The following is a 26358-nucleotide window of genomic DNA, read 5'->3' on the forward strand; positions in this document are numbered from 1 at the left end:
TTCTACTGTTCCTACTTTTCTTTACATTATTGCCCTGAGTCCCAGTGTCATCTCAGACTGTCACACCATCTGCATAGGCTGTTTTGAAGAATCAGTGATAACAGTGCTTGATATTTATTAATTTTTCTTCCCCTTACAGAACTGTACAGAGAACATCTGGCTGCTTTAATTAATGTTGGACTCTGACAAGAGTTCTCGGTCATTTTTTAGAACTGTTTCTAGGGGGAAGCAGTTACACTTTGGATAGCCAGCAAAAGTGAAGCACTAGGCAGTCCTTTCCTCTGTTCCTTGAAACACCCCAAACCTCCTCCCTGCTTCAGCAAGCAAGCGAGAAAGCTGTGTTAGTAGGAGAGATACGTATGCTTGTGCCAAGAGCCAGGATCTGATTCTTGAAAGCTGTGTTAGTAGGAGAGAGATGTATGCTTGTGCCAAGAGCCAGGATCTGATTCTTGGACTCTAATCTCAAGCCTCTCATTGACGGGGCAGCATCCCATCAGTTCGGGGCATAGTATGTAGACCCAGTCCTGAGGACCAACTGTATTACGTGGGTACTTGCTAAGGAGGAATTGTGGAACAGAAAACAAACTGAGCTGACCAACAACTCACGGTTTTCCGAAACAGCATTTCAACCAACCCACCAAACGAGGTCCAGAATTGAATGTCTCTGTTTTCCAGGCATTCATAATGTACATGTCACCCCACTGGGATGGAGTCTGGCTTTCATCCAGAAAGGAGCACAGGGGGGAAAGTTGAGAAGGAAGAACCCTGGATTGTCAGAGTAGAGATTAGGGAATGGCTGGAAAAAAAGCAAAGCTGGGTAATGGGTGTATGACCAAGAGGTAAAACATAACCTTATGCTTAGGGAATTTGGGAGTGTCCTTGGCTACAGAGGATGCGGGAGGGACTGCCTGTGGGATGAGGGTGAGGATGGTGTCCTGTGGCTGGGACCCTGCGTAGAGTCGAGAGGACCCAAGAACAGAAGTACACGGAGTTAGCACACAGGCTGCCTCTTCCCGGGTGTCCGCCTGGACAGAGTCCATTGCTTGGGGCTGACAGGAGTGCACTTGTGAGGATGATATGAGGAGAAGCCAGAGCACAGTGACCAGTTGGCATTTATTAGTGTAGTTATGGTGTGTCACTGTCCTAACAGTGGTAGAGGAACCATGACCTTGTTATCACATAGAAATAAATAAAGCCTATTTTTAGGACAGTTCTAACCAAGTAACTGAAGTCGAGCAGTGGTACTAGAGGAGTCCAGCCTTGTGTGACAGGAAGCTGCGGTAGAAGTCAGGAGAAATTCTACATACAGGGAGCTTCCGCTTACAGCCCCCGCCCCAGCTCCCTGGCTAGAGCTGACCATGGCTGCAGTTACAGAGTAAAAGGAACCTAATGGAAAACGCACTGAAACATGTGAGGATACATGGGCTTGGGTCTGTTGGGGTGAGCTGACCACGAGCAGACAATCCATTCCTCTCTTTGCAAAGAGGCCTAGATGTTAGCTTCTCCGGACCGCTTCCGAGTGATGTGCTCCAGGTGGGCGTGCTCTGAGGTATCCAAGTCAATCTCGTACTTGGCGAGGATCTTGAGGATGGGCCTCAGCTTCAGCCACCACTGCTCCTTGGGGATGCGGTGCCTACAGAGGAACGAGGTAGATGATGATTTAATCTTCAGCACCCCGATCAACAGCAGAGGCTGAATTTGGGACCTAAGCATCAGATCTGAAGTAGGTATGACTACATATGTTAATCCTAAGAAAAGAGGACTGAAGACGTGAACAGCCTGGGAAGAGTAGATCTCAGCAACTACTGGGGAGGGAACCACCCCAGGAGGCAGATGTACTCACTCAAAATCCGTCTGTTCCTGCAACTCAGTCACTGGTTGGAAGACCAGGGCCCTCTTACGCATCCCCAGAACACAGCCCGAGTCTGGGGTATTGGCAAAGATCCGCCCTGCAACAGGGATAGTCAGTCAGCTTCTATGCTGGGAACCAGCCTCTAGGAAAGCGGCTCGCCCTCTTACCCCACCTACCGTTACGGTAACTCTCTTTGATTTTCCCTGACATCCAGTTCATAGCCTTTGCACCCATCTTAGTGGCAAAATTCCTATCGAATGGAGTTGGGCTCCCACCCTGGAAAAAGAGTGATAAAAGTTACAAGGGGCAGGACTCTAATGAAGTGGCGAAGACATGCTAATACACAGAGAAAAATTAAAGGATGGGTCTCAAGTTTATAACCAGAAACAGGAATCCAGAAGTCTTAACTATGAAAGGAAATCCTGAAAGCGGGCAGGGAACCAGGGCGAGCTGGGCTGGCACGTCTGGCAGTTTATCAGCTCTAGGAGTAATTAGTATGAGGGGATGCTTGGTCTCCCAGTTGCCTCTTCTAGCTCCCTGGCTGCATGACCCTGTTCATTTACTCCTAATCTTCCTGGCCTCTTGGTCAGCTCGCTGCCCTTCACTAGCCTAGCAGCTTTTGTCAGTCACCATTGATGAACAAGTGTTCCCTGTGACCTAATTTGGGTGCCTTGGTAGCACCTTAGAATAATATAAAACGTGATGCAGTTTCTCTGAACAAAGCAAAAGTAAGTGGGAAAGTGGGAAGGAAGGAAAAACAGAAAAGAGGTCTTCATACTTTATCCAATAGTACCCCATTCCTTCAGGAGCTGATAAGCCCATTCACAGAGATAATGTGAATTCATCTGTGGGTACAGAAAGGTCAAAGGTCAACACTTGAGTGGCATCAGCAGGGAAGGTTTGGGATGGGGCAGGTCTCCGACCACTAGCAGCATCTGTGAGTGAGTCCTGCCTTGGATGCGGATTCCTTTCCCCTGGAAACCCTGAGTGGAGACAGAGCCCAACCCTGGCAAGGTGCCCACACTCATCTCACGGGGTGCCCACAAAGGCAGCATGGTGTGTGGGGAAAGCACTGGGCCAGCTCATCTTGGCCTCACTCAAGCCTGATCAGCGGCTCTGGGAAAATTACTTCTCTCTGAGCCTCATTTTCTTCATTGAAGCAGTGGTTCTCAACTGGAAATGACCTGGGCCCCCAGCGGACATTTGGTAATGTCTGGAGACTTTTTTTCAGTCACACAAGTGGGGAGGGCATGCTACCAGTGAGGGCTCATCTAGTGAGTAGAGTCTGGGGGTGTTGCTAAGCCATCCTACGACACACAGAACCACCACAAAAAGTTTTCCAGCTCAAAATGGCAAGAGTGCCAAGGTGGAGAAACTCTGCCCCAAATAAAGAGGATGAAGCACAGGATCGGGCCATTTCCAGGTAAAGACTTGTGCTTCTGTGACTGCAGAGCCTGCAGGCCCGTGCTGTGGCGGCCCCATCAGCCACCAGCAGGTGGGAGGCCACTGGGAGACTCCGGCTGGGCTGGGGTTTCCTGCGGCCGTCTGGTGATAGCACAGTGTGTCTGCCCCACCTGCTGCATGTGGCCCAGCACGTTCTTCCTGCTGTCGAAGATGCCCTTCCCCTCCTCAGAGTACAGGTTGAAGATGAAGTCAGTGGTGTAGTTCTCATTGCACTTCTCGTTCCTGCAGGAGAGACGGAAGCCTGTGCCGGGCGCTGGCCCCCTCCCTCCCCCTGCCTCCTCCAAGCTCTGTGGGCTTTGTCCCTCCCAGTCCCATCTCCTCCCAGGGTCCGGGCTCTCCCGCGCTGTATCCACAGACTCCGCAGGGTGTGCCAGCCAGGGATGCAGTCTGGCCCGGGCCGAAGTCTGACTGTTGCTCCTCCTCACTCAGGAGCAGGCCAGGGACGAGGTACCTTAACACCAGGCCCCTCTTCACAGTTGTTTTCATCTTTTGCACCAGATGCTCCACATTCACCTGAAAATGAAATGGAAAGTCCTAAACCCTGCTGAGCAGGCCTCCACAGGAGGGAGAGGCACACGAGGAGGGAGGGCTGCTGACAGCTCAGGGCTGGCCCGCACCTAATCCCTTTAAGAAGGTCACTACAGACAGATAAGCGAAGACCCAGCTGAGCTGGACAGAGCAGGCAGAGGGAAAGCGGGAGAGAGTGTGGGAACTGTCTGAAGCCCCTTTCCACCCGCTCCCGATCTCCCTTTCTAGGGGTTTCAGTTCTTCCACCCTCAGAGGGCCAACCCTGCCCTCGGTGTCGGTCTCTAAATGGGTGGTGTTCGTGTACAGCAGTGACTCACTGTGGAGAAAACACCCCCGTCTAGGCTTCGAGTCAGGGGTGAAAGAGGGAGAGGATCACCCTCCACTGACGGCTGGGCCCTTGGAGTAGTGAGGTCCCGCAGCCTGTCACCCTCCTGTGTGTGGCTCGAGTGAACGAAGATTTTAGAAATGAGGATCAAAAGGGAATCCCCTCAAAAATGGAGTTAGGGGTCTGTCTGGTAGCAAGAAAAATCTGAAGTAGGGGGGACGTGACTTTTTCAATCAGTTAAACTGCCTACTCAAAGTTTAGAAAAGTTTTATAACCTCACTGAACCTTGCTCATCTGTCATATGGAGATAATCCCTCCATATTACAGATAATCCCGTGCATGGCTGTTGTGAAAATAAAATGCAAAAAGGCACATAAAGGGCTTAGCTGCAGCCACCCTTCAAATGAATGCTCCAACAAAAGCGGCACCACATACAGAATGTCACACCACAGCACACCTGCCCGGCACTCTTCCTAGGACTCCAGACCATCAGCTCTGTGCTTGCCTTAAGCTCTCACAGCTTAGGTCACCACGGGGACATGGGGGCCAATGGGGCAGGGGAGAGCCTCCTAACAAGCTGTGGGTAGCCGTCTACCTGCAGGTCTCGAATGGTGAAGGGCTCCTCAAAAATATACGCAGCATCAGCCCCGGCTGCCAGGCCTGCCATGGTGGCCAGGTAGCCACAGTAGCCGCCCATCGTTTCAATGATAAACACACGGCGCTTGGTGCCTGCCGCTGACTGCTTGATGCGGTCACACGTCTGCAGAGACAACACATCAGAGAAAGGGTCAGGGATGAGACTCTTGTCACTTCTCTGGGCCCCACCATCACCCGACTCTGGAGTGACGTCCCCCTAGGCCAGCAGGGCCCCACCACCCCCTCCAGTTCTCGCCAACAAGGATGGCAGGCACGTCAGGCAAGTGCAGTGCAGACCTCCTCCCCTAGAAGGAAGCTGTTCCTACCCTTTATGTGCTTGGACTAGGGGAACTAGGATGTAGGACCCCAGAAAGTAAAAATCACTTGGTGTGTGGAGTACAGATGCATCTCTAGGCTAGAGGACTCACAGCAAGGATGGACACAACATATTAAGTGCAGTGTGGGCAAACACAGAGCTTGAAGAATATTCTTCTCACACTGCCACTTGGCTGGTACAAATCAAGTGGCTCACTTCCTAGCCCAGACTCGGTCCAGGGACTGGAGTCCCAGCCAGGGGCTGAGAAGCTGCGGGGACCCTCACCATGCAGATGGTGTTGAGGGCAGTGTCAGCCCCCACGCTGAAGTCCGAGCCGGGCACATTGTTGGAGACCGTGGCAGGGATGACCACGAAGGGGATGCAGAGCTCATCATACTGCTTCCTGCCCTCCATCAGCTCCAGGCCTCCCGTGTACGCCTGAGAAGACAAAGCCACGGGGGCAGGAATGAGGGGGAGAAGGCAGGGATGGGGGCAGGAGGAGGGAAGAAATGGCAGGGACGCTCACCTCAAAGCCCCCGATGATGACAAGGCCCTGAATATTAAACTTCGTGATGTTGGCACTGATCTGTTCAAAGCTCTTCTTTGGTAGAGTCCTAGTTGATTGGGGAGAGGGGAGGGGAATAGAATTGGGGGAAGAGACAACAAAATTGAGGGAGAGAAAAGCAAGCATTAGAAGGCACTGTGTTTATAATTTCTTAACTTACACCCCCTTCCTACCCCACTCTCACCCCATCCAAGGACACACGCTGGGGCTTGGAGTCGCCAGAGCTGCTAACAGATGTCTGCATGGACATGTCTGCCCTCTGAGGACCCAGACGACTGCACTGGTCTCAGTGGACCCCAACCAAATGAACGGACGCCCACGTGCAAGGGCTACCTTTAGGGTGACTAGGTGGAAGTAATCCTGAATGCCACTCACCTTTTAGTCCCAAGTTTAGAACCACCTTGGCCAGTCCAGCCCCCAACGTAGCTCCATCCAGCTTCCTCGATCTGTGGGGAGAGGTCACACAGGTCTGCATCATGGTCTGACACCACTGCTCGAGCCCTGAGCCAATCCCCTTGGCAGAGCTGTGCCAGGCACCAGCTTCTCCCACCTCACTGAACGTCCTCCACCCTTAAGGCTCACTCACACATCTTACACCAGGCCCTGTGCTGAACTCTGGGATAGAGAATTATATCAGACATGTTGTTTGCAAAGGGCTCATTTCAGTGCCTCCTGCCTCCTCCCACTGCCCTAAAATTAAATACAGCAGCTCTCTCTTTATCTGCGATCCCACTTTCCAAGCTCTCAGTTACCCATCGTCAACCTTGGCCCAAAAATACTGAGTGGAAAATTCCAGAAACAAACAATTCCTAAGTTTTAAATGGTGTTCTGAGCAGCGTGATGAAACTTTGCACCACTCTGCTTCATCCCACCTGAGACGTGACTCATCCCTTTGTCCAGTGGCCCACGCTGTGTACACGACCTGCCTGTTAGCATAGGGAGAACACGTAGCACAGAGCTGACCCCTGAACACATGGGAGCGCGGGTGTCCACACTCCAGAGTCAAAAATGCACGTGTAGCTTTACAGTCAGCTCTCATATCCACCGCCTGAACCCACAGGTTCATCCGACCCCGGATCACACAGTACCACAGTGCTTGCCATTTACAAGTTCTGGGGAGCTGCCTAGGGGTCCAGCTAGGACTTAGCACCTTCACTGTCATGGGCCCAGATTCAATCCCTGGATGGGGAACTAAGATCATGGAAGATGTGTGGCACAGCCAAACTAAAAAAAGAAACTTCTGCATGTAAGTGGGCCCACGCAGCTGGACCCAAGCTGTTCAAGGATCTACCGTACACAGGGCTTGGTGCTCTCACAACTTCAGGTATCCACTGGGGATGTGTCCCCTGCAGCAAAGGGGGGACTCCTGTATCTACTTCTGCTTGAACCCCAAGAAAAAGGCTGTGGGGCATGGGGAACATAGGGGAACAGACCGGCCGGCCGCTCCCGGCCCGCAGCCCTCACCTGGCCCTTGGCCAGGCCCTCGAAGCCATCGTGCACCACCAGCACTCGGTTGCCCTGGATGAGGCCAATTCTCACAGTGGAGCGAACGGCGGCGTTCATGCCCGCGGCCGGCGCGCCCACGTTCATCACGGCCACCGTGTGCAAGCCACTCTGCGGGAGGAAGTGGGGAGGGAGGGGACAGGTCAGTGAGGGGAGCGGGCCTGAGCCCCTCACGGTCCTCATGGCACAGCCCTCCCCCAGGGACTGCCAGCACAGTCTGCCCCCCACCCCCACACACAGCAGGGACGCAGAAGTCTTCACCACAGATCAATAAAGCTGCGGTTCCTGATCCCAGACATCACGACACAATGAACACGAGACCCTCCAGAGCAGTATTGGTCAAAGTAGGATCCTTGGACCACCTGCTGTATCAGATCCACCCAGGGAGCTTATTAAATCTGCATATTCCTGGCCCTACTCCTGATCTGATCTCCCTCGGAGTGAGGAGATAATGCGTGTTTAATAAGCAATCCAGATCATGCTAGTGTGATAAAATATTAAGAACCACTACACCACTGGAAGAGATGGTTCAAATACACTTAGATGTGATTACTCCAGATTTGCCCAGAGAAATAACACATGAGCTTCTTTCGCCTTCCTTGCATGCTATCTTGTCAGCCCTGAAGCGGATGTGGGTCTTGGGTTCAAGACATTCCAGGGCACACTAAGAACATTCTCTGGGGTGAGAGAAAATTAACTTAGTGGTGTCCAGGTCTCAGCACTGAAGACACAGGCAGGCAAAGAAGTTAGCAAGGCTGAAGGCTGAGTGGACTGAGGGGCACCCTTCATAATGCGAGGATGAGGGAGAAAGAGGGCCAAGGGGAAGGGGAGACCGCAGCTTGCCAGTACCTTAGACTTTGGGGGTCTGACGTGAGCCAGAAGCTTGTATACCTCCCAGTTGTTCATGAAGCTCCTAAAAAAGGAGAGAGCGAGCGGTGTTTTCAGGCCATTCCCCAAGGCCAGCAGCCAAGGGGATCCGGTCTGAAGTTCTGTTCCCAGCATGAACTTCCAAAGGGCAAGCCTCCAAGGACAGAAGTGGAGCCTGAGCAAGGATTGGTGGGGCATGGGGAGCAGGTGGGTATAAAGAGACCATAAACTTACCAAACACCCCTGAGCACCACCCCCTCCCTTGCCTAGAGACCCTCATGATCTAGCTGGGTCCACATACAGCAATAACAAACTGTGAAAAGCTAAGGCCAGGGAAAGAATCCTGGGAGTGAACCAAGCCTCCTGGCCATCTCACAATAGTTCTCTTTGGGAAGAAACTGTTGCACAGACAATAAGAAGAGAAGAAAACAGAAGCTCCTATTCTGGGTCTGTGCTACATCGATTTTTGGCTTCATTCTGATGTCTGATTTCTGTGGCTAGCGAATTCCTGGTCATTTCCTCACCGGCCCCTCAACTTCATGGCTTCATCGAATCTCCTCTCATCCATGGCCCTGGTCACGTCCTTGGTCTGAGGGAGAAGGGCAACACTCAGAATCAGGACAGGGTTCCTCACACAACTGGGTTCCCATCCCACACCGAGACTCTGCCCGGCTCTGGGCTTGGGACTGGACCCTGCCTATTCAGTACCCACCCCCCCAACACACTTTCACAGAAGAAGTGTCTGTGTTTTTCCTTAATTTTCTGAGTAATGAGCAGCAGAAGAAAAGGGCTAAATCTGGGCTCTGTTTACTAGAAGATGTGCAGGATGGCAGAGCACACACAAGTAACACAGCATCTCCCTCCATTCTACACCCAGGGCTCCAGCCTCATGGTGGCCTCTAAGCTAATAAGAAAATTAAGACTGGTCATCTGCAGATGACCACTTAGGAAGCAAGTCTGATCCCTGCCCCATGCTTCCACTGCTTTCTGCTCTGAGAGTCAATGCTCTAGCTGGGGGGCTTTCAGAGATATGGTTCCAGGCGAGGCTGGAGCTTGTCTGGCCTGTAAGTCATTAGGACTGCCGAGTCTCAGAGAGAAGCATATAGGAGCTGGGCAGCCAGGCCTGAGAGGCAACCTGACACCTCAGCTCCCAGCCACTGCATCTGCTCTGTGGTATCAAAGGAGCGATTCCTCTATAATTAGAGCCATATTTCCTGAGTGCTCAGCATTTTCCAGACCACTTATACATTTTCTCTCCAATCCTTACACTCACGCTCAAGGTGAATACTTATCAGTAACCTCATGATGGTTCAAGAGAGAAATCAGAGTGAGGGATAAGCTATCCAGCCAAACCTTGGTAATATTCCCCTGCTTTTAATAAGGTTTGGCGAGAGACTGCATGTCTCCTGAGAGTGGGTATCAGGAGATATTGGGTCCCATTAGGTAGGATGTAGCGGTCTGCATCTTCTTTAGGAACATCTGTCAGAGGGGGAAACTGAGGCTTGGAGAGGGGACAGCTCCTGCACGGAGCCCCCCGAGTGCCTTCCCCTCGTGTTCCTTCCTGTGGCACACAGCCTCCCCACCTGCACCCGCATTGGCAGCCCCGGAAGCTGCTCTCTCTCCCAATCAGATCTCACACAGACAGGGGCTGGGGGCTAGTAGGAAGCTGGGTTGGGGTCAGTACTCACCACCTGCACACACTCCATGAGGGGCAGGCGCACAGCCTGGTTACCAGAGAGGCTCATTACACAGGCTGGGGTGTCCGGGGTCCCCTCCAAAAGCGCCATTACTGCTTCCACACCCATCCTGCTGCCCTGCAAGAAGCAAAGCCGCTCTGGTCCAAGCCTCCCCTCTGGTCTCGGCCTGGAGGACCTGGTCATCCAAGGCCCATTCCAAATCACAAGCTGAGTTCCACATTTAAGGACTATAGCCAAGAACTCCCTGGGCTTTACCTTCTGACCCACATTTCATCTAAAGCTTGATGATGCATCCTCCTTTTGCCAGAAGAGCCCCCAAGGATTCTTCCTGGTTCCAGGGAACCATATCCACTATAGTTATCAACAGGATTACTGGGGCTGAGTAAGATTCCCTTCTTGATGAAAGTAGGGTGGGAGTACAAACAGTGTCTAAGGTTAGATCTTAATCTTTCACTCAGGCTGTAAGATATTCGACCCTAGTGAAGCCTAGCGTCTCCCATCATTTTTTGCAACAAAAGAGAACTCTGGAGCATGTGGCAATGAGTCAAGGCCCACTGCAGTCCAGAGGCTGGTGACGGAGCGGTGTGAGCAATGGCTGAAGCCCCTGTGCTGCGGAAGGACAGCAAGTTGAGGGTTCCACAGAGCCCCGTGACTTACCAGGATCCTGTCAAAGGCTGACGGTGTCCCACCCCGCTGCACATGCCCCAAGACAGTGACCCGGGTGTCATATCCCAGACGCTTAACCACCAGCTGAAGGGACAGAGAGAGATGCAGAGTCAAGAAGAGGAATCAAGCAGGGACCCAGATAAACCAAGGATGACTCAGCCTCTTATCTTGTAATGATCCCTGGGTGGGAGGAAACCAGGGGGCCGGACATTCGGGGACAGACGTGCACAAGAACTAAGGGGAGACTCAGAAACCACTGGGGAACAGGCTCGGGGCTGGTAAGGTGTCACGGCCCCTCTGGCTCCACCCATACTAACATTTTTTATGTCTTCAGAGGTGATTGGTTTCCCCTGCTTGTCAATCGCACCCTCAGCTACGATGATGATGTTGAGACGAGAACCACGGTTCCTTGTCTGGTTGAGAACAAAGGGCAAAATGGTCAGTGTTGTGAAACTGATGGACGGGAAAGCCATCAGCAGCAGAACAGGGCAAGGGGATGAAAGAGCAAGACAAGTGCCAGTACCTCGCTGAGCCGACGACAAAGGTGTTCCTCCCAGTCGTCATCTGGTGGACACTCGGGAATGAAGACCCAGTCGGCCCCACAGGAGAGGGAAGTGACAAGGGCCAGGTACCTGAGATGAGAGCCGGTAGCGTCACGGCAGGAGCCACAGATCACGGCCAGCCTCCCCCGTTCCTGACAAGGCCACCTGGTCCCACTGGAGGTGGAAGGCCTGCGGAGCCCCCATTTCACGGTTGGGGTGATGGTAGGAGCCCCACCGAGACAGCTGCTCAGTGAGCTTCTGCCCCTCAAGAGGCCCTTCTATTCACACTCACCTGCCTCAGTGGCTCCCAGTCTCAGAGCACTGTCTGCTCTTTCACATTGCATGTGCACATGTGGGTGTGTAAGGGAGGTGGGTGGGGATGAGGAAAGGTGGCCACACTGAGAGAAGTGTGTAGACCTCCTGATCTGCCCCCACGGGGAGCCCCCCAGGTTTCCGGAGAAGAGGAAAGGGCTATTGCTTGTACACGGAATAAACAAGATGGTGGGGGCAGTCTTACCCACAGTGCCGGCCCATCACCTCCAACACAAAGGTCCTCTGGTGGCTGCAAGAGAGACAGAGGGCTTACACAGTCCAAATGTTCCTACAGCCAGGCCTGTGGGCCCCCACCCACATCGAGGCCCAGGAACCTATCTTCGGTATATGTTTATGCTGTGGGCCTTCTTCTGAGAGACCTGGAAGACCCAGAGGAATCGCTTTTAGCCATGGGGTATCCTTCCCAGGCCTGAGAAAGCACTGCAGAAATGGTGTCAGTGCTAAGGCACTGTGTCTGGGAAGGAGGGACCAGGAAGGGAAGAGGCAAAGGGAAAAGAAGTGGAGAGAGGACTCGACTGACCTGGAATCCTCCAGGATCGCCCTTGGGAGACTGCCATCCCTCTGTACCCCCATTCTCCTGCACTGCCTCCCCTGAGTCCCTCCCATCTGACCTGTGGCATGATGGCCTCTACGATCCCTCTGATATGGCTGGAAAGGCTTGGGGGCCCCTGGAATTGTCTTAGTCATTTAGGAGATCCCACAGGTATTAAAGCCCGCAGAGCAACACGTGTGGGTAGACAGTGGCCAGAGGCGAGTCTTATGGTATGGAGCAGTAAAATTAAGTGCTCCAGGGGTAATTCTTAGTTAAAAACAGTGTTCTAGTCCCCAGAAAACCGATCACAATAGTTTCACAGCTCAAGCACTTTCACCTTTTCTAGTACTCAGCCAGCTGATCTAGCCCAGCTCCATCCTCCCACACCGCTTCCTCCTGGGCCCTCACCTCTGAGCGGTAGTAGTGATGGCATCTACAATCTCTATGATCCGGTGCAGGGCAGAGTCGGTGCCAATGGTCATATCAGTGCCACAGAAGTCATTGTCAATTGAGCCGACCAGGCCCACGATGTTCAGGTAGCTGGACTTGGTAGCCTCCTCTGCTGTGATCTTGCCTGATGAGGGGAAGCAAAGCAGGGGGCCCTGGGTGAGGTCCCCAGTGCCAGGGAGCAGGTGGCTGGAGAGGGCAGGGGCTGCAGTCCATGGCAATTGTCAACAATGGCAAAAAGAGGAGGGCAAAGACTTCCTCTATGTCTGGGCAACAACTTTCTCCCATGAGAGGAGGCGGGTGATGCGCACATGCGCAGAAACCGCACTGACAGAGCAGCAGCTTACCTGATTTCTGGAGGTCACTCAACAAGTCACTCCACTCAGAGCGGAAGGTGTCGGCCCCAGTGAGGCTGCCATCTCCCCCAATGACACACAGGTTGGTGATCCCACGCTTCACCAGGTTGTGGGCAGCTCGGAGCCGGCCTTCCCGTTCCCGAAAGTCCTTGCACCGGGCACTTCCAATCACTGTGCCTCCCTTTGGGGAAGAGGTGGGAGTCAGATCCCCAGGTGACAAGGCCAAATTTGGGCTCAACAGGCTAGGATTCCCCCATCCCAACATCACCACATGGCTCCCAAGGAAGTTCCCTGACATCCTGAAGAGTCACTGGCCCCTTCATGTATGTGTGTGTGTGTGTGTGTTTCGTTTTAAAGCTTTATTCTTCATGAAAAGGGTTAATACAATTCACATGAGTTTCAAACTCCAGAATCATGAACACTGATATTTAAGTCTCTTGTCTAAGGGCATATAATTGTACAAGCTTAGCCATTAGTGGAAGACATGTGAGTCTCAATTCCCTTTGACACATTTCTATTTCATTTGCCTAGCTAGCTTCCTTGACTGCATTCAAGGTTATTCACTTTATCTTGATTTTCAGCTTGATTTGCACAAGCCTACATGGAACTTTCCCTGTTTTTCACCTCCTTGTAGTTCACTGAGATTTTTTTTTCTCCCACTGGTCCCTTCTAAAGGAAGGTGAGATGGTGCTGGCTGAGGCATCACGGGGTCTTTCCCACGTTCCCACGTTCTGCTACACCTCTTAGAAGATGGTTAAGATGGACCTGTGCCACTGAAGGTTTTGTCATGGCGACTGTCCTAAAGAGACCTAGGGAATACACACGTGTATGTAGGCCTCTAAAATGACCTCCATCTTTCTCATCTTAGACATGTAAGCAGCAGAGCAGTGACTTCAGCAGGGGCCAAGCACTGCCAGTCCTTTCCCCTTTGCGCCTGGAGACCTGTGTGCCAGTGGGAGGACCCACAAGACCCAGGCGTTCACAGGAAAAACAGCTCTGAGCAGGGAAAGCCCTAAACTCCCAGGAGCTTGTAGACACCCCAAGACAGGAGAGCACGCCCAGGGTTTTCACAAATCATATGAACTCTGGGCATCCATGCCTTCTGGGTACTGATGAAGAATTTTGGCTCATTCTCAGACTGCTTTATGGAGGTGCCATTGCCTGTTTAAAATCTTCACTAAGTGCTGTTCATTAAGTTTCTCCTCATGGATTTTTTTTTAGGGGATTGAGGTAAAGAATGAGAATACAAATGTAATGTGTAGATTTTTCAGTAAATCAGAAAACGGGTATAGAATGACTTAGAGAAAGTAGCAAAAGGGGCTGCGGATACAATCAAGATCATCTCGGGGTTTTTTAAACTCTAAAAGGCTATCCCAGTTCCTTCCTTCCTTAAAAGGTCCGGTTTCGGGTCACCTCATCGTCATAACATGAGGACTGGCAAACTTCAGCTCTACTTCTGGCTCTGGCTCCAGTCCCCTGATGATGTTATTTTCAGGGCCTGACCTTCCCCGTGACTCCAGAGCACCCCATTACATGCCAGCTCCTCAAGTCTCACCTATGACCTTTCTATAAAGAACAAAGCGTCCTATGATCACATCCCAACCCTACATCCTGCCCCAGGAAACCAGGGTGATGTTTTCAAATGCAAAGAGTAAAGGGTAAACGTAGCCCCTCTGTGGTCATAGAACCCCTTTCTACTAAGCCACATGGCAGGGAATTCGGGAAACCATGAGCCCCACCCAAATGGGGTGAGACACAGACAGCACAAACAGGGGACGGAGCCCTCTGGAACATACCAGCTGAAGCATCATCGAGACGCTCTCCCATGTGGCTTCCCGGATGTTATCTCCACCATCTACCAGGCCTTGATAACCCTGTGGGGTACATTACATCCACTCAGCCTCTGCTAGGCTTCCCCCAAACCCCCAGGATTAAGACAGGGTCCCTGGGAAGAGGTTCTCTGAGAATCAAGTCACCTCCCATTCCTGAGAAAAACACAGTCCAAGGAAGGAGACATCAGTTGTTCCAATACCCTCTTCTAGTTTCTCTCATTCTTGAAACATCAGGATGCCCCCTTCCTAAAATTTAATCTCGATTTCTCTAATTTATGGCTCATCCCATTTCCTCCCAGGGGAACTAGATGACAGATGGTTTTGATAACCAGCAAAAGAGGGAAAAAAGACAGGGATGTTAGAAGGAGAAAAGGAGAGAAACATGACTTGAAAAGAGATGGTAACACTTAAGAGAAGAAAGGGAGACAGACCTTAAGGAAAGAAGAGTGGACAGAGGATGAGCGGAAAAGGAGAGGAGGGAAGCAAGGAGTTAGAACCCTGGAAAGTAAGACAACTGCAGAAACAGAGTGGGACTCGTCCTCCTGAGGCTCGGACTCTGGATGTGAAATACTAAGTTGTTTCAGCTTCCCTCTCTGTTTGGGGGTAGGTGAAGGGAAGGAAGAATTGCTTCTTACTTTAAACTGAAAAGGCAACACGAGGACCTGGTCTGCAGATCTCTGGGCCCCACCATCATTACTGGAGCCCAGAGCGGGAAGGAGTGATTCTTGGGGACACAGAATCAAGAGCAATTAGACACATAACCAGGCGAAAAGGAGAGAGGGTGCGGAGAGGGAGTAGAAAACACAGAGTGATGGGGATCAGAGCAGAGAACCAACCTCATGGACAAAGAAGACACGGGCACCAGTATAGATGCCAACACGAACCACAGCCCTGACAGCAGCATTCATACCTGCAAGGAGGAAAGAGTCAGAGAGAGGTTACTCCTAAGGAAAGTAGCCCTGGGCTCTAAGACCTGAGTCAGTCCTTTTCCAAGGCTTTTCTCTGAATCTAGAATCCCCTCATCCAAGTCTTCTGTGCTCCCCATTAACCCTGAATTACTTCATTCAATGTTAACATTACACAACTTACCTCCATTCGCCTCCCCAACCTCCCAAAATTCCATCTTTCTAAAACATTTCCATGCCAGGGCAACCTGGGGAATAAGCATCTCACATGCTTTTTGTGGGGTTAGATGCTGCTAGATGCTTGTCAATCATCAACTCATTTAATCCTTCCCACAACCCGGGAGTTGCCTCCATTTTAGACTTGGAAACTGAAGCTCAAATAGGTTGAGGTTACAGAGTGAGGATGAGGTCAGCTTTGAATCCAAATCCGAAATGTCTAAACCAACACTGCTGACCTCCATGCTAATCCCAATGGCTACACGAGGCTTTTCCTTGTCTTTGGCAGTGAATCTGGCATCCGGCTTGTATAGGCTTCTCAGGACAAAGACATGACTCTCTGGGCTCAGTGACCATGAGCATGTCCATTACTGGCTGGTGGATCCTCCCAGTCCCCCCACATACACAGCTTTCTAGTGTTGTTGCGTTGGTGTGTGTTCCCGTGGGCACCACGCAATGAGATCCTCTGGCTCCCAAACTACCAGAAGAGGCTGTGACCAAGCGTGCAGGCATAAGCAGTGGAGACGCTATGCTCTCCTTCTCCGGTGCTGATCCTCTCCTGTGACCCTGTGTGTGGCATGTGTATAATGAACCAAAACATCGTGCTGAAAATTACTGTCTCCACTGGGAGAAACAACTAGGCCTGAACAGAGGGGAGAGCCTTTCCCGCATCCTCGTCTGTGAGCACCATCCTCCTAGCAGCTGCTCAATGACAAGAACCCTGTCTTCCAAGAGTACAGGGCGGAGCTGACCTGGCACCACATACAACACAGGGCTGTGCAGACAACCACAGTAGGAACAATGCCACTGCTAGTGCTCAGCAGCCTCACTGGTGAGACATTCCTGGGTCTTAATCTTGGTAACCCTGTCGTACCTTATAATGGGAGGAAGGGCTTAGAGTGATGCCAGGACAGATCAGCTTCTTGTGAACCACTTTAATCACCCTCCCTCAGGTAGCCCTGTACACATTACACGTTTCTGTTTCAACCTAAAATCTATTCATATGGTCCTTAACCTGCCTGGAGAAATACCAGTAAGCACTCGAGAAGCCAGTCAGTGGAAAAATCTGCAGCAGCAGGCTAAAATCCATCATGAACTATTGCATAATCCAAAGCTATCTGGACCTGAATAGAATCAAAAAGGCCAGAATATCTATTTTTCAGGTTTGTTTGTTTGCAGGTCGACAAACCTATTGGTTTTACATGGCTTTAAGCTCCAAATCAAACTGAATGCCTTACTATTCACTTACTTAACAAATATTTATTAAATACCTCTCATGTTCCTAACTCTATGCAGGCACTGGGAAAGATGCATCAGGGGATGACAGAATGTCTAGGGATACAAAGATAAAGGACTTGGGAATGGTCCTCAAGACAAGGGCAGAGGGACTTTCCTGGTGGTCCAGGGGTTAAGATTCTGTACTTTCACTGCAAGGGGGCATGAATCCTAGTTATGAAACTAAGATTTCACATGCTGCTTAGCAAGGCCAAAAAATTAAAAATTAAAAAAAAAAAGATGGGAGGAATTATAGTGTGGTTCTAATTTGGATCCATATGGAGGGGATTTGTACAAAGTACAATGGGAACAAGAAGAAGAAGCATCTATGATGCCAGGAGGAAGTCAGGGAAGGTGTCACAGAAAAGACTGAATTTGTCCTGAGACCTAAAGGATAGTTTCCTTTCAAATCTTTTGGTCAGATGGACGAATCTGGGGACAGTGTTATAGGCAGGATGAATAGCACAAATAAAGTTGAGGGTCAAGCAGTAGCCTTACTAACTCTGTGTTATAAAGAATAAACTGGAAAACTATATAGAGATGAAGCTGTGCAGCGTGGCAGGGACCTGTGTGCCCATTGAGGGAAGGCTAGTTTTTATCCTGGAAGCCAGGGTTTGACTGGGGATCCACGGATGAAGGTTTCAGGGAATCCATGAACCCCAAGAAACTGTATGAAAAGCTTTGTGGGCAAGGGCATTTCTTCTGGGAGAAGGTCCATAGCATTCATTGATTCTTAAAGAGGTCTGTATCTTAAAAAACATAAAAGTTATAGTCACTGGAGAATCTTTGAAGAGCGGAGGGACATAATGAGCTCTATGGATCAGAAAGATCACTCTAGCAGCAATGCGGAAGACAGACTGGAAAGAGGGGACACTCGCATTAGATGGCTACCTGGCCACGGTGACAAAAACAATCGGGGCCTCGACTGGGCACTTGGGACGAAACAGAGACTGGACAGGAGAACCTGAGAAACAGAAGCAGTGGGACTTCCATCTAATCAGTATGTGATTAGATTTCAAGGTGTTGAAGAGGAAGGAAGACATGCCCCATGACTGCCTTGGGCCCCAGGGAAAACTGTGCAGTTAGCTGAGCAGAGGTGGGTTTGGGTTTGGAAAGATCGGGCTGGGGATGATATAGTCATATCTGGATCTACTGAGTTTGAAGTTCTTGTGGGTCATCCATGTGGACCCGGAAGACCGTCTTGAGAAAATAGGTAAAATTAGAAGGGAAAGGGGCAAAGAATGGAACCCTGAGGGACACCAATGTTGAATGAATAAGGAGCAGCAAGAAAGACAGGAGGAGAACCAGGACTCAGCAACATCTTAGAAGCCAAAGGGGACAGTTTCAAGAAGTGGGAACTTTGCCATAGGCGTCTGATAATTGATCTGAGATGAGAACTGGAAGGTTGGGCTTGCCAACAAAAGGTCACTGGATAGCACTGATGTCAAAATATACTTATTACATCACCAAGGCAAAGTCTAGACATCTAACTGATGGACTTGAAGGAATCAAAAGTGAAAAAATCTGTGAAGGGAGAGGCCTTCTCAGAAGCTTTAGGAAAAATGAATAAATTCAATTTTTAAAAATCAGGATGAATATGAAACTACTGTTTATTTTCTAGACTTTCCCAAGGCCTATGGGATTCTCTTTTGGATACCTGGAGTCCTGGAGTATAAATCTGTAATCTTACGAAAGAAGGAAAAAATATTTTTCTGAAATGTATAGCTTGGAAAGCTCTTTCCTGCTCCTGAGCTGAGGAAGGGTAGGGGAGAAAAAAATTAAAGGAAAACAAGTCACTTCAAAGGTTTTAAGTGTAAAACAAACAATAGATGGTGGACAAGAAACATCCAAGTCTCTTGGGCAGAAGAAAAATCCCACAAGAAAAGAAGATTCTCTATTCCCCTCCCTCTGCCTTTTTACCATACCAACTTTCAGAGGTCATCCTCCCTGCCTCAGAAATGAATATCTGAGTGTTTCCTAGAAATCAAGTTTTACGACCCCTAGGTGCCTCTGTACCCTTAGTTCCCTAGAAGTCACAGACTGGGCTGTATAGATTATACTAGAAAGTCCCAGTAATGCTTTGGGCTCTCCTACTTAACGTCACCAGCCTGTTCTGGTCCCAGGCCAGTCCTTGGCTGTTCCATGTTGCCCTAAATAACCCTCCATGACCAGCTGTCTGCCTTATTAGAAGCAAGACGAAGGATAAGATTACAGGCACCACCCAGGGGTACTCTGGGCACAGCCACGAGGGACTCTGGAGAGCATCAGAAGCACGTACTTTGGAGTCTCCAATTACGGCCTGTTGGGAAGAGGCTGTAGGGAGGACTACAGGGGATAGGTCTATGACATGAGATAGGAGAAAAACAAATAAATGACTTGGTCACTATCTTTTTGCTAAAATTTTTCTTTCTACCTTAATTGAACTTTGAATAAGAAAAAAAAAGGACATGAAGAGCAAATGTTTGTTAGATATAATTATACTTTCTGATGGCTACGTAATTAAAAGTTGTAAATCCTAAACAGCTATGGAGAGGGAATAGAATCCTATTCCAATGAACCTTTAAAAACAGGATAAACATGCTTTTGGAATAGACTGCCTGTCTGAGGACAGATGGATAGAGCAGGTGACTGAGGTCCTTTCCAGCAGAATATGCCCATTTCATTAGGCCAAATGTAGTGTGGTTTCAGGAGGATTGGGACCACTTCTGGGCTGGAGAGGGGGTTAGGATCTGGCATCTAATCAGCCCAGTTTCTGAGTTCAGGATGTCTGATTCTTGGCCACTCTTCTATTTTAAGACGCTATTAGCCTTGCTAATAGGTGGTGCTAGTGGTAAAGAACCTGGCTGCCAATGCAGGAGATCTAAGAGACGTGGGCTTGATCCCTGGATTGGGAAGATCCCCTGGAGAAGGGCAAGGCAACCCACTCCAGTATTCTTGCCTGGACAATCCCATGGACAGAGGAGCCTGGCGGGCTACAGTCCACAGAGTCACAAAGAGTCAGACGCAACTGAAGCAACTCAGCAGCAGCAACCTTGCTAAGGTCAGGGAACAACAGAGCTGAGGCTCCTCTAGATCCTATAGAGCTGACCTCCCTTTGCCATGTGGCCTACAGCCTCTAGGGAAAAACCTTCCTGTGCCTCTCCCTGGGAGAACAAGGGCCCATAAACCTATCTCCATGCAGGCCACTTCTGCATTTGAGCTGTTATAATTAAATGTTTGAGCAATTATAATTAAACACTTGTTCAAAATGTTTCACTTGGGACCTTTCAGTTGGGAGCTCTCAAATCTACTTTGAGTTTGCTGTTTCGCTTCCTTCCTCCCAAGAATTCTATCCTACCACTCTCAGTCCCTACTGACACGCACCTGTGATGTTATATGGCTTTGCAGTGGGATGTGTCCCTGGGTACACGGTGCCTGTCTCTAGAAGGGTCTCTCTGCTCGGGATCAGAAGCTGTAAGGGCTCTGCTGCTCTTGGACCCATGTTAAATCCTAGACTTCTTTTTTTTAAACCTCCTTCCCTCTCCAGAAAGCTCTGCTTCTTCATAAATTCATAACTCTGTGGACCTCATCTGGATTTTTAGCAGGCTCTTGCTTCCCCTAATTTGACAATCCAATTCCACAGGCCATCCTACCAAGGTTTTAGGATCAACACTCAGAGTTTATGCTGAGGAACTCAGTACTGATATGAGATTCTTTCCAGGAGAGGAGAGAGAAGCAAGAGAAATCAGGTCTGTGTTCCTAATCTGGCTACTATTCCTAAACTCAGGCCTCTTGCCTCCTTCCTCTGTTTTCCTGTTCAGATATCACAATTATAATTAAACATTAGTTTAAAATATACTTAAAGTCTAGCTTTACTAATGTACTAGTTACAAGAGTCGTAAGAACAAAGACGACGGGTGAATCTTCCCCTGATGAAGGCGTAGCGTCTCCCATCCTGTCTGGCACACAGCAGATGCCCAACAGTCCACTTTCCATTGAATTGGTGTTGCATTTACTGCATCGTGCACTGATTTACGCACTTTACTTGAATGAAGAGTTCAGTTTCTCGAAATCTATCTTTTCCACGAAGCCTTCCCTGGTTAGTCCAACCAAGGCCTACCATTTCAATACATAAGTGGATTCTATCCTAAGAATAAGGATAGAGTGGGCTAAGTGGGATAAGTGGGCTAAGACATACTTGATTATTGTTATTTATGTTATTACGTTATTTATTAAGAATTTTAATAACATATGACATCTTTCCTCATTAAATTACAGTTCCCAAAGGAAACCAGCTTCTCCACAACACACAAGACAGGGCTCTATACAAAGTGGGTGTTTAAAAACCTGAGGGAAGAGCAATACAGAGGGAAGGGGAGGCCAGCTGAGATCCCCTTCGTTCTCTCTTCATCTTTCCATATACCGGACAGTTCTGACTCCCAGGTCTCCTAGACTCAAGCCAGAGGGCTTTGCTTTCTTCAGCCTGCTGCCCCCCACCCACCCTCCACTCCCTTTGGTTTGTACTGATTAACTGCTGCCGTTCCTGTTTGTTTAAGGGTTAAAGGAATGGAAGAGCAGGAGAGGTCAGAGAAAACAGAGAGAACGGCAGAATGACGCAGACGTGCACCTAGTAGAAGGAAACGTGTTGCAAGAGTGAGGCACCTGACCCTGGTCCACGCAGGAGCCCTGACACCAAAGTCGGCTCCTGAAGACTTGCTAGAGCCCATCAAATACCAGTTCCAAATCCCCTCCTTTTCCCAGCATCTCCAATGTACTTGGAGTGAACCAACCTACTGCCTTCTCAACAATTTTATCTCTTTTTAGTTTCCTTTCCAATCCTGCTCGAGAAAACACCAGTTTTCTGAGTACCAAAGGACCCAAATTGTCCCAGATCTTCAGAGAAACTTGGAAAGAAGCTTTATGAAGACCTAAGTAAGTTTAGGGGAGAATGTATACATGTATACGTATGGCTGGGTCCCTCTGTTCCCCACCCAAAACTATCACAACACTGTGAATTGGCTGTAACCCAATATAAAATAAAAAGTTGTTTGTTTTTTTTTTTTTAAAGTAGAGCAAGTGAAATCCAAAAGCACTTGTGGACTTAGACCTAACAGAGATTTTGGGGGAAGCCCCAGGTCCCTGTGTAAATGTACAGCAGGAGGATCTTAAGGAGGATAGTTCTGTTCTACAGGCTAAGGCTAAGGGAGTCAGGAAATTTAAGGGGGCCTCCCAACTGTGGTTTTTGTGGGTTTTGGAGGGCCTCCCAGCCAGGCCCTCTCCCCATGCTGGGCCCTCTTCCTTACCTTGGGCATCGCCACCAGAGGTTAACACGGCGATGGCTTTGCCGATTCCCAGGGTTTTGGCTTCATGGTGCTCTTCATGGGTCATGATCCACTCTAGAATTCAAAAGAATGGCCAGTTAGGATACGATGGGATCAAGACTCCTACGAGCTTGGAAGATGGCTCTGTTAGACTGGCTAGAGCCACCTCAGTCAGGCTGTCCCACTATATTGAGTCTGAGGTTTGCAGCCCAGGATCTTTGGACTTCTTTCAGAAAAGAACCACACCCTCACAGAATGACAGGCTGAAATGTCACAGAAATCAAGCCCAAGACCGCAAAAGTCCTGGCTAATCCCTCCCACCCCAACTGGAGCCTATTTGGAGAAGAAGCTAAGGTCAAGGAGAAGGGTGGGCGACCAAACAGAAATGAGAAAGGAAACAAGTTAAGGCAGCCTCACAGAGTCCGCCCTTTTAATGAAGGGCAGGGCTGTTGCAGAGGACAGGAATCAAATGAGGCTTGCGGCACTGCGAACCAACAAAGCAGAAGCAGAAAACAAGAGTACGCTGGGTTTGGTTAAGGTTTGAGTTGGGTGTTATGGAAATGGGCTAAGTTGGAACAGGAGTTCCAGGTTACACAGGTACATTGGAGCTTGGGTAAATAATGGTTCAGGCTTAGGAATGGTGAGGGGCTTTCTCTGGCTTTTCCCATCCCTCTCAGGGTCTCTGCCTCCTATGCATCTCTTGATCCTTTATCTTCAGGCCTTGCCCCCACACTAAGCACTACCAAATGGGAAGAGTAACACAAAATCACTGCCACATAGACATGAATATGTACACATAACATGTGAACACCTTCATATTTTTGTCTTTAGGACTTCTCTCTCTCAAAGGAAAATACAAGACATATTTTACATCCATAAAAATGCCAACTGAATCATCCCTCTCCCAGTTATCCAGGCTAACCGCTGTTATTTTAACAATTTATCTCCTCTTTACTCTCAAGAATCACAACAGTTACCAAACCCTATTATTCTCCTTGTTATTATCTTCCGTTATCCTTCTTTTCTGTCCTCATGGCCTCTTTCCATCTGAATTGTTTTCTTCAATAGCTGGTCTCCCTCTGCTTGCGCTTCCCTTTTCCACTCTATTTCAGACACCAAATAAACCTCCAAAGGAAGGTCATAGGCCTCTGAGGCCTCAGGGGAGAGAGGGCTCATTCACACGATCAGGAGCTGATGACCTTTAAGTGCAGCTCATGTTTCAGATGTGAACCCTGGGGGGCAATCAGGGTAGCTCCTGATAAAGACACAGGTCACATCCACGTATAAATCCATACACATGCCAAGAAAATACATGCAATGAGACACTCATGAAGAAAACATACACAAACATACATAGTGTTGTTAACAAACACAGGTTCAGAGATATGCTGCATAAAATCAGTACTGACAGATAAACCCAAACTTCTCGGGTTGCATTCAAAGCTTCCATGACCTAACTCTTGCCTGGGGCTCCAAACTGGGCTCCTGCAAATTTTCTCCTCCATTAACATCTAAACTTCACTTTGTTCCTCCCCACTTCTGTGCCTGTGCACATTGCATCACTTGTGTGGAAGGCTATCCTGGCTCTGTCCACAGATTAATATCCTACTCCATTATTTAAGGCCTGTACTAGTCACATCCCTGGTAAACCTATTAAGCCTTCACTGATTACCATAGGTCAAGGAGTACTGCTTTCTGAACCTCCTCAAATCACATAGTGTTTCTGAAACCAGATCACTCACTTAGCACTGAATTATTGCTTTATGTGATATTTTAGTTGCTTCTTACGGGTTGAAAAGGTTGGGCTAAATAAGGAGTCAGCAAACTACAGCCCAGGAGCCAAGTTGAACCCTTCCAATGTCTTTGTAAGGCAGCAAACTAAGAAAAGTTTTTACATTTTGAGTGGTCGAAAAAGCAGTTTCATGACATATGAAAATTATATGAAATTCAGATTTCAGTGCTCATACCACTCACATTCTTTTGATAATTATCTATGGCTGCTTTTGTGCTACAAGAGCAGAGTAGGTTATTGCAACAGAGACTCTACAACATTTACTATGTGGCCTTCAAAAGAAAAAGCTTGCAGATACTAAAGATTGCTAACGTCATTTTCCCTAACTAGACTGAAAACTCCTGGGGGGTTGGCGGATCGTTTTTCATTTTTTTAAGCTTCCCACAGCCTACTGAAGCCTATGCACATAACAACAGACATTCAGTAAAGCATCAGTGAACTGACAACAGGAGAGGCACACAAATATAGGAAAAAATTTAAATATGCTTGGATACTTCTAACACATACAGATACAAACAGGACTTAAGAAAGCAGATAGCAACAAACAGAGAGAGGAATACAAACAAGAACAGAGACACTCTCCTATTTAATGAGTGTTCATGTGCAAATTTCTGCAGTTCTCAAGGAAAGAAAGCCTAAGTGGTTGCTGCAATTAGGAAGGCAAAATTTTGGAAAGAAAAGAACAGAACGTTTGAGTACTGTGCCAATCCCTTTTTCCCTGAGTTTTCCTCTGCTTATTCACTCTGGGAGCTCATCCCTGATAGAAATCCATACAGGGATCTTCCACCCACAGAGGCTTCAGTGACGGAGAGAATGCATCATAAACGGGGGGGAGGTTGGGAGTGCTGACCTGCAAAAAAAAACCAGCTCAAATTCTTCTGCTGCAGCTCTAAAATTGTTATAGAGGCACAAGACACAGATATACAAGCAGAGTCATAAATAAATGGATCAACCGTGACACACATGTAGAAATAGACATGTTAAAACCTGTATATAAAATCACAGGTGCGCAGAGAAGCCCGAGGGAGGTAGAAAAACAGGCGAGGCAGCATCCTAGGTGCACTGACTTGAACTGGATGAGTGCCAGGGTAGGAGTCAGGCTGCCGAGAGCCACTAGGTCGGAGCACCACCCACCCATCCCTGATTCCCAGGCAAAGAGACAGGGTGTGCACGAGAGGGACGAGTCGAGGGGCTAGGATTCGTCACCCATCCCCCCTCAGCTCCTCCTTCTGATGCCGCACCACCTCTTCTTTCCCTGTCTGCTCCCTCTGTTCTCCCACCGCCAACTCCCAGCACGTTTATTCCCACCTCGCTTGCTCTCGGCTATCCTCCTCGCTCTTTACCCAAGGGCCCCTCTTGCCTTCGAGTCTTAGCTCTCCTCCGCCCGGGCTTCTTTGCAGATTGTCCTTGGGGAAAGGGGGGAGGGGAGCTTGGCGAACACTGGGAGGAGCCAGGTGGAGGCGCCGGGGAGGGGAAAGAGGAGAGGCTTTTCAACCTCCACTAAGCTGATGCCGGCCGCAAGGCTCCTCCCGCTTCTGCTCGCCTTTCTCCTCCCCCTCCCCCTCCCCCTCCCCCTAAGAACAGAGCACAAACGCTACAGGGTCTTAGTTTCTCCGGTCCTCAGAGGGTTCCCGCATCCAGCTCGGGAGGCATCAGCTCCGGTACACAGTAGGAACCAGGTTTTATTTCGTTGCTCCCCTTGTTGTCCTCAGAGACAGTTTTCCTAGCCGGGGCTTTTCTGCATTCAAACATCCCCCGCAACTAAAAATAAGCCTCCCTCTCGGGCCCTGTCGACTGTCTCCCACCTCTGTCACTCTGTTAAGTGTTAGTCGCCCAGTCGTGTCCGACTCTTTGCCACCCCATGGACTGTAGCCTCTGTCCATGAACTTCTCCAGGCACGAATACTGGAGTGGGTTGCCATTTCCTCCAGGGGATCTTCCCGACCCAGGGATTGAACCCGCGTCTCCTGCATTGCAGTCAGATTCATCACCGTCTGAGCCGCCAGGAAAGCCTTCTGTCACTTTAAACAAACATTTATTGGAAGTCTGTTTGCCAGGTTTTGTATTAGGTTCTGAGAGATGAAAAGATAAGTGAAACAGAATCCCTGCCCTTGAGGAACATTGATCACTGGTATTGACATTTTCTATGTAGTTGTTCAGTCGTTCAGTCGGGTTTGACTCTTTGCGACGCCATGGACTGCAGCGCGCATTCTTCACTATCTCCCAGAGTTTCCTCAAACTCATGAGGGATGTCAAAAACCCCTTTTGCATTTACATACCTTTCTCAGAGAAAATACAGGGAAGCTAGCGAGGAATGAGAGTTGTTTTCGTTGTTTAGTCGCTAAAATAAGAGGCAAGAACCCTGCCTTGACAGCCTCATTCTCAAGCCTGCAGTAGAAGGGGATGCAGG

General features: G+C 49.3%; 1 protein-coding gene across 5 annotated transcripts; it reads right to left on the reverse strand.

Moving 5' to 3' along the window:
- Window positions 1095-25486, reverse strand: PFKM (phosphofructokinase, muscle). 5 transcript variants are annotated; one of them, XM_018047861.1, is made up of 23 exons: window positions 25310-25486; window positions 22140-22232; window positions 15298-15371; window positions 14426-14503; window positions 12621-12810; window positions 12235-12400; window positions 11479-11523; window positions 10943-11051; window positions 10737-10832; window positions 10411-10503; window positions 9745-9870; window positions 8581-8645; window positions 8039-8102; window positions 7151-7300; window positions 6062-6132; window positions 5648-5735; window positions 5407-5559; window positions 4765-4929; window positions 3768-3829; window positions 3427-3538; window positions 2029-2128; window positions 1844-1949; window positions 1095-1633 (listed from the first exon to the last, which is right to left on the reverse strand). In XM_018047861.1, exons 2-23 carry the CDS (start codon window positions 22222-22224, stop codon window positions 1489-1491), a joined length of 2343 nt encoding a protein of 780 aa, XP_017903350.1. In that variant the 5' UTR covers window positions 22225-22232; window positions 25310-25486; the 3' UTR covers window positions 1095-1488. The 5 variants fall into 5 exon arrangements, with proteins under 5 accessions (XP_017903350.1, XP_017903348.1, XP_017903352.1 ...); XM_018047859.1 differs by having other exon boundaries at window positions 25258-25377; XM_018047863.1 differs by lacking the exon at window positions 25310-25486 and adding an exon at window positions 23140-23221.

This window comes from Capra hircus, chromosome 5, assembly GCF_001704415.2.
Source record: "Capra hircus breed San Clemente chromosome 5, ASM170441v1, whole genome shotgun sequence".
Lineage (NCBI taxonomy): Eukaryota > Metazoa > Chordata > Mammalia > Artiodactyla > Bovidae > Capra > Capra hircus.

Excerpts from the sequence above, each read along its gene's own strand:
- PFKM (XM_018047861.1), bottom strand. The coding sequence starts at position 22,224 with ATGACCCATGAAGAGCACCATGAAGCCAAAACCCTGGGAATCGGCAAA. Across the intron at positions 9,871-10,410 it reads CAGCCTTTGACAGGATCCTG|GGCAGCAGGATGGGTGTGGA; the intron begins GTAAGTCACGGG and ends TGCTTCTTGCAG. Across the intron at positions 4,930-5,406 it reads CCCTCAACACCATCTGCATG|ACGTGTGACCGCATCAAGCA; the intron begins GTGAGGGTCCCC and ends TTGTCTCTGCAG.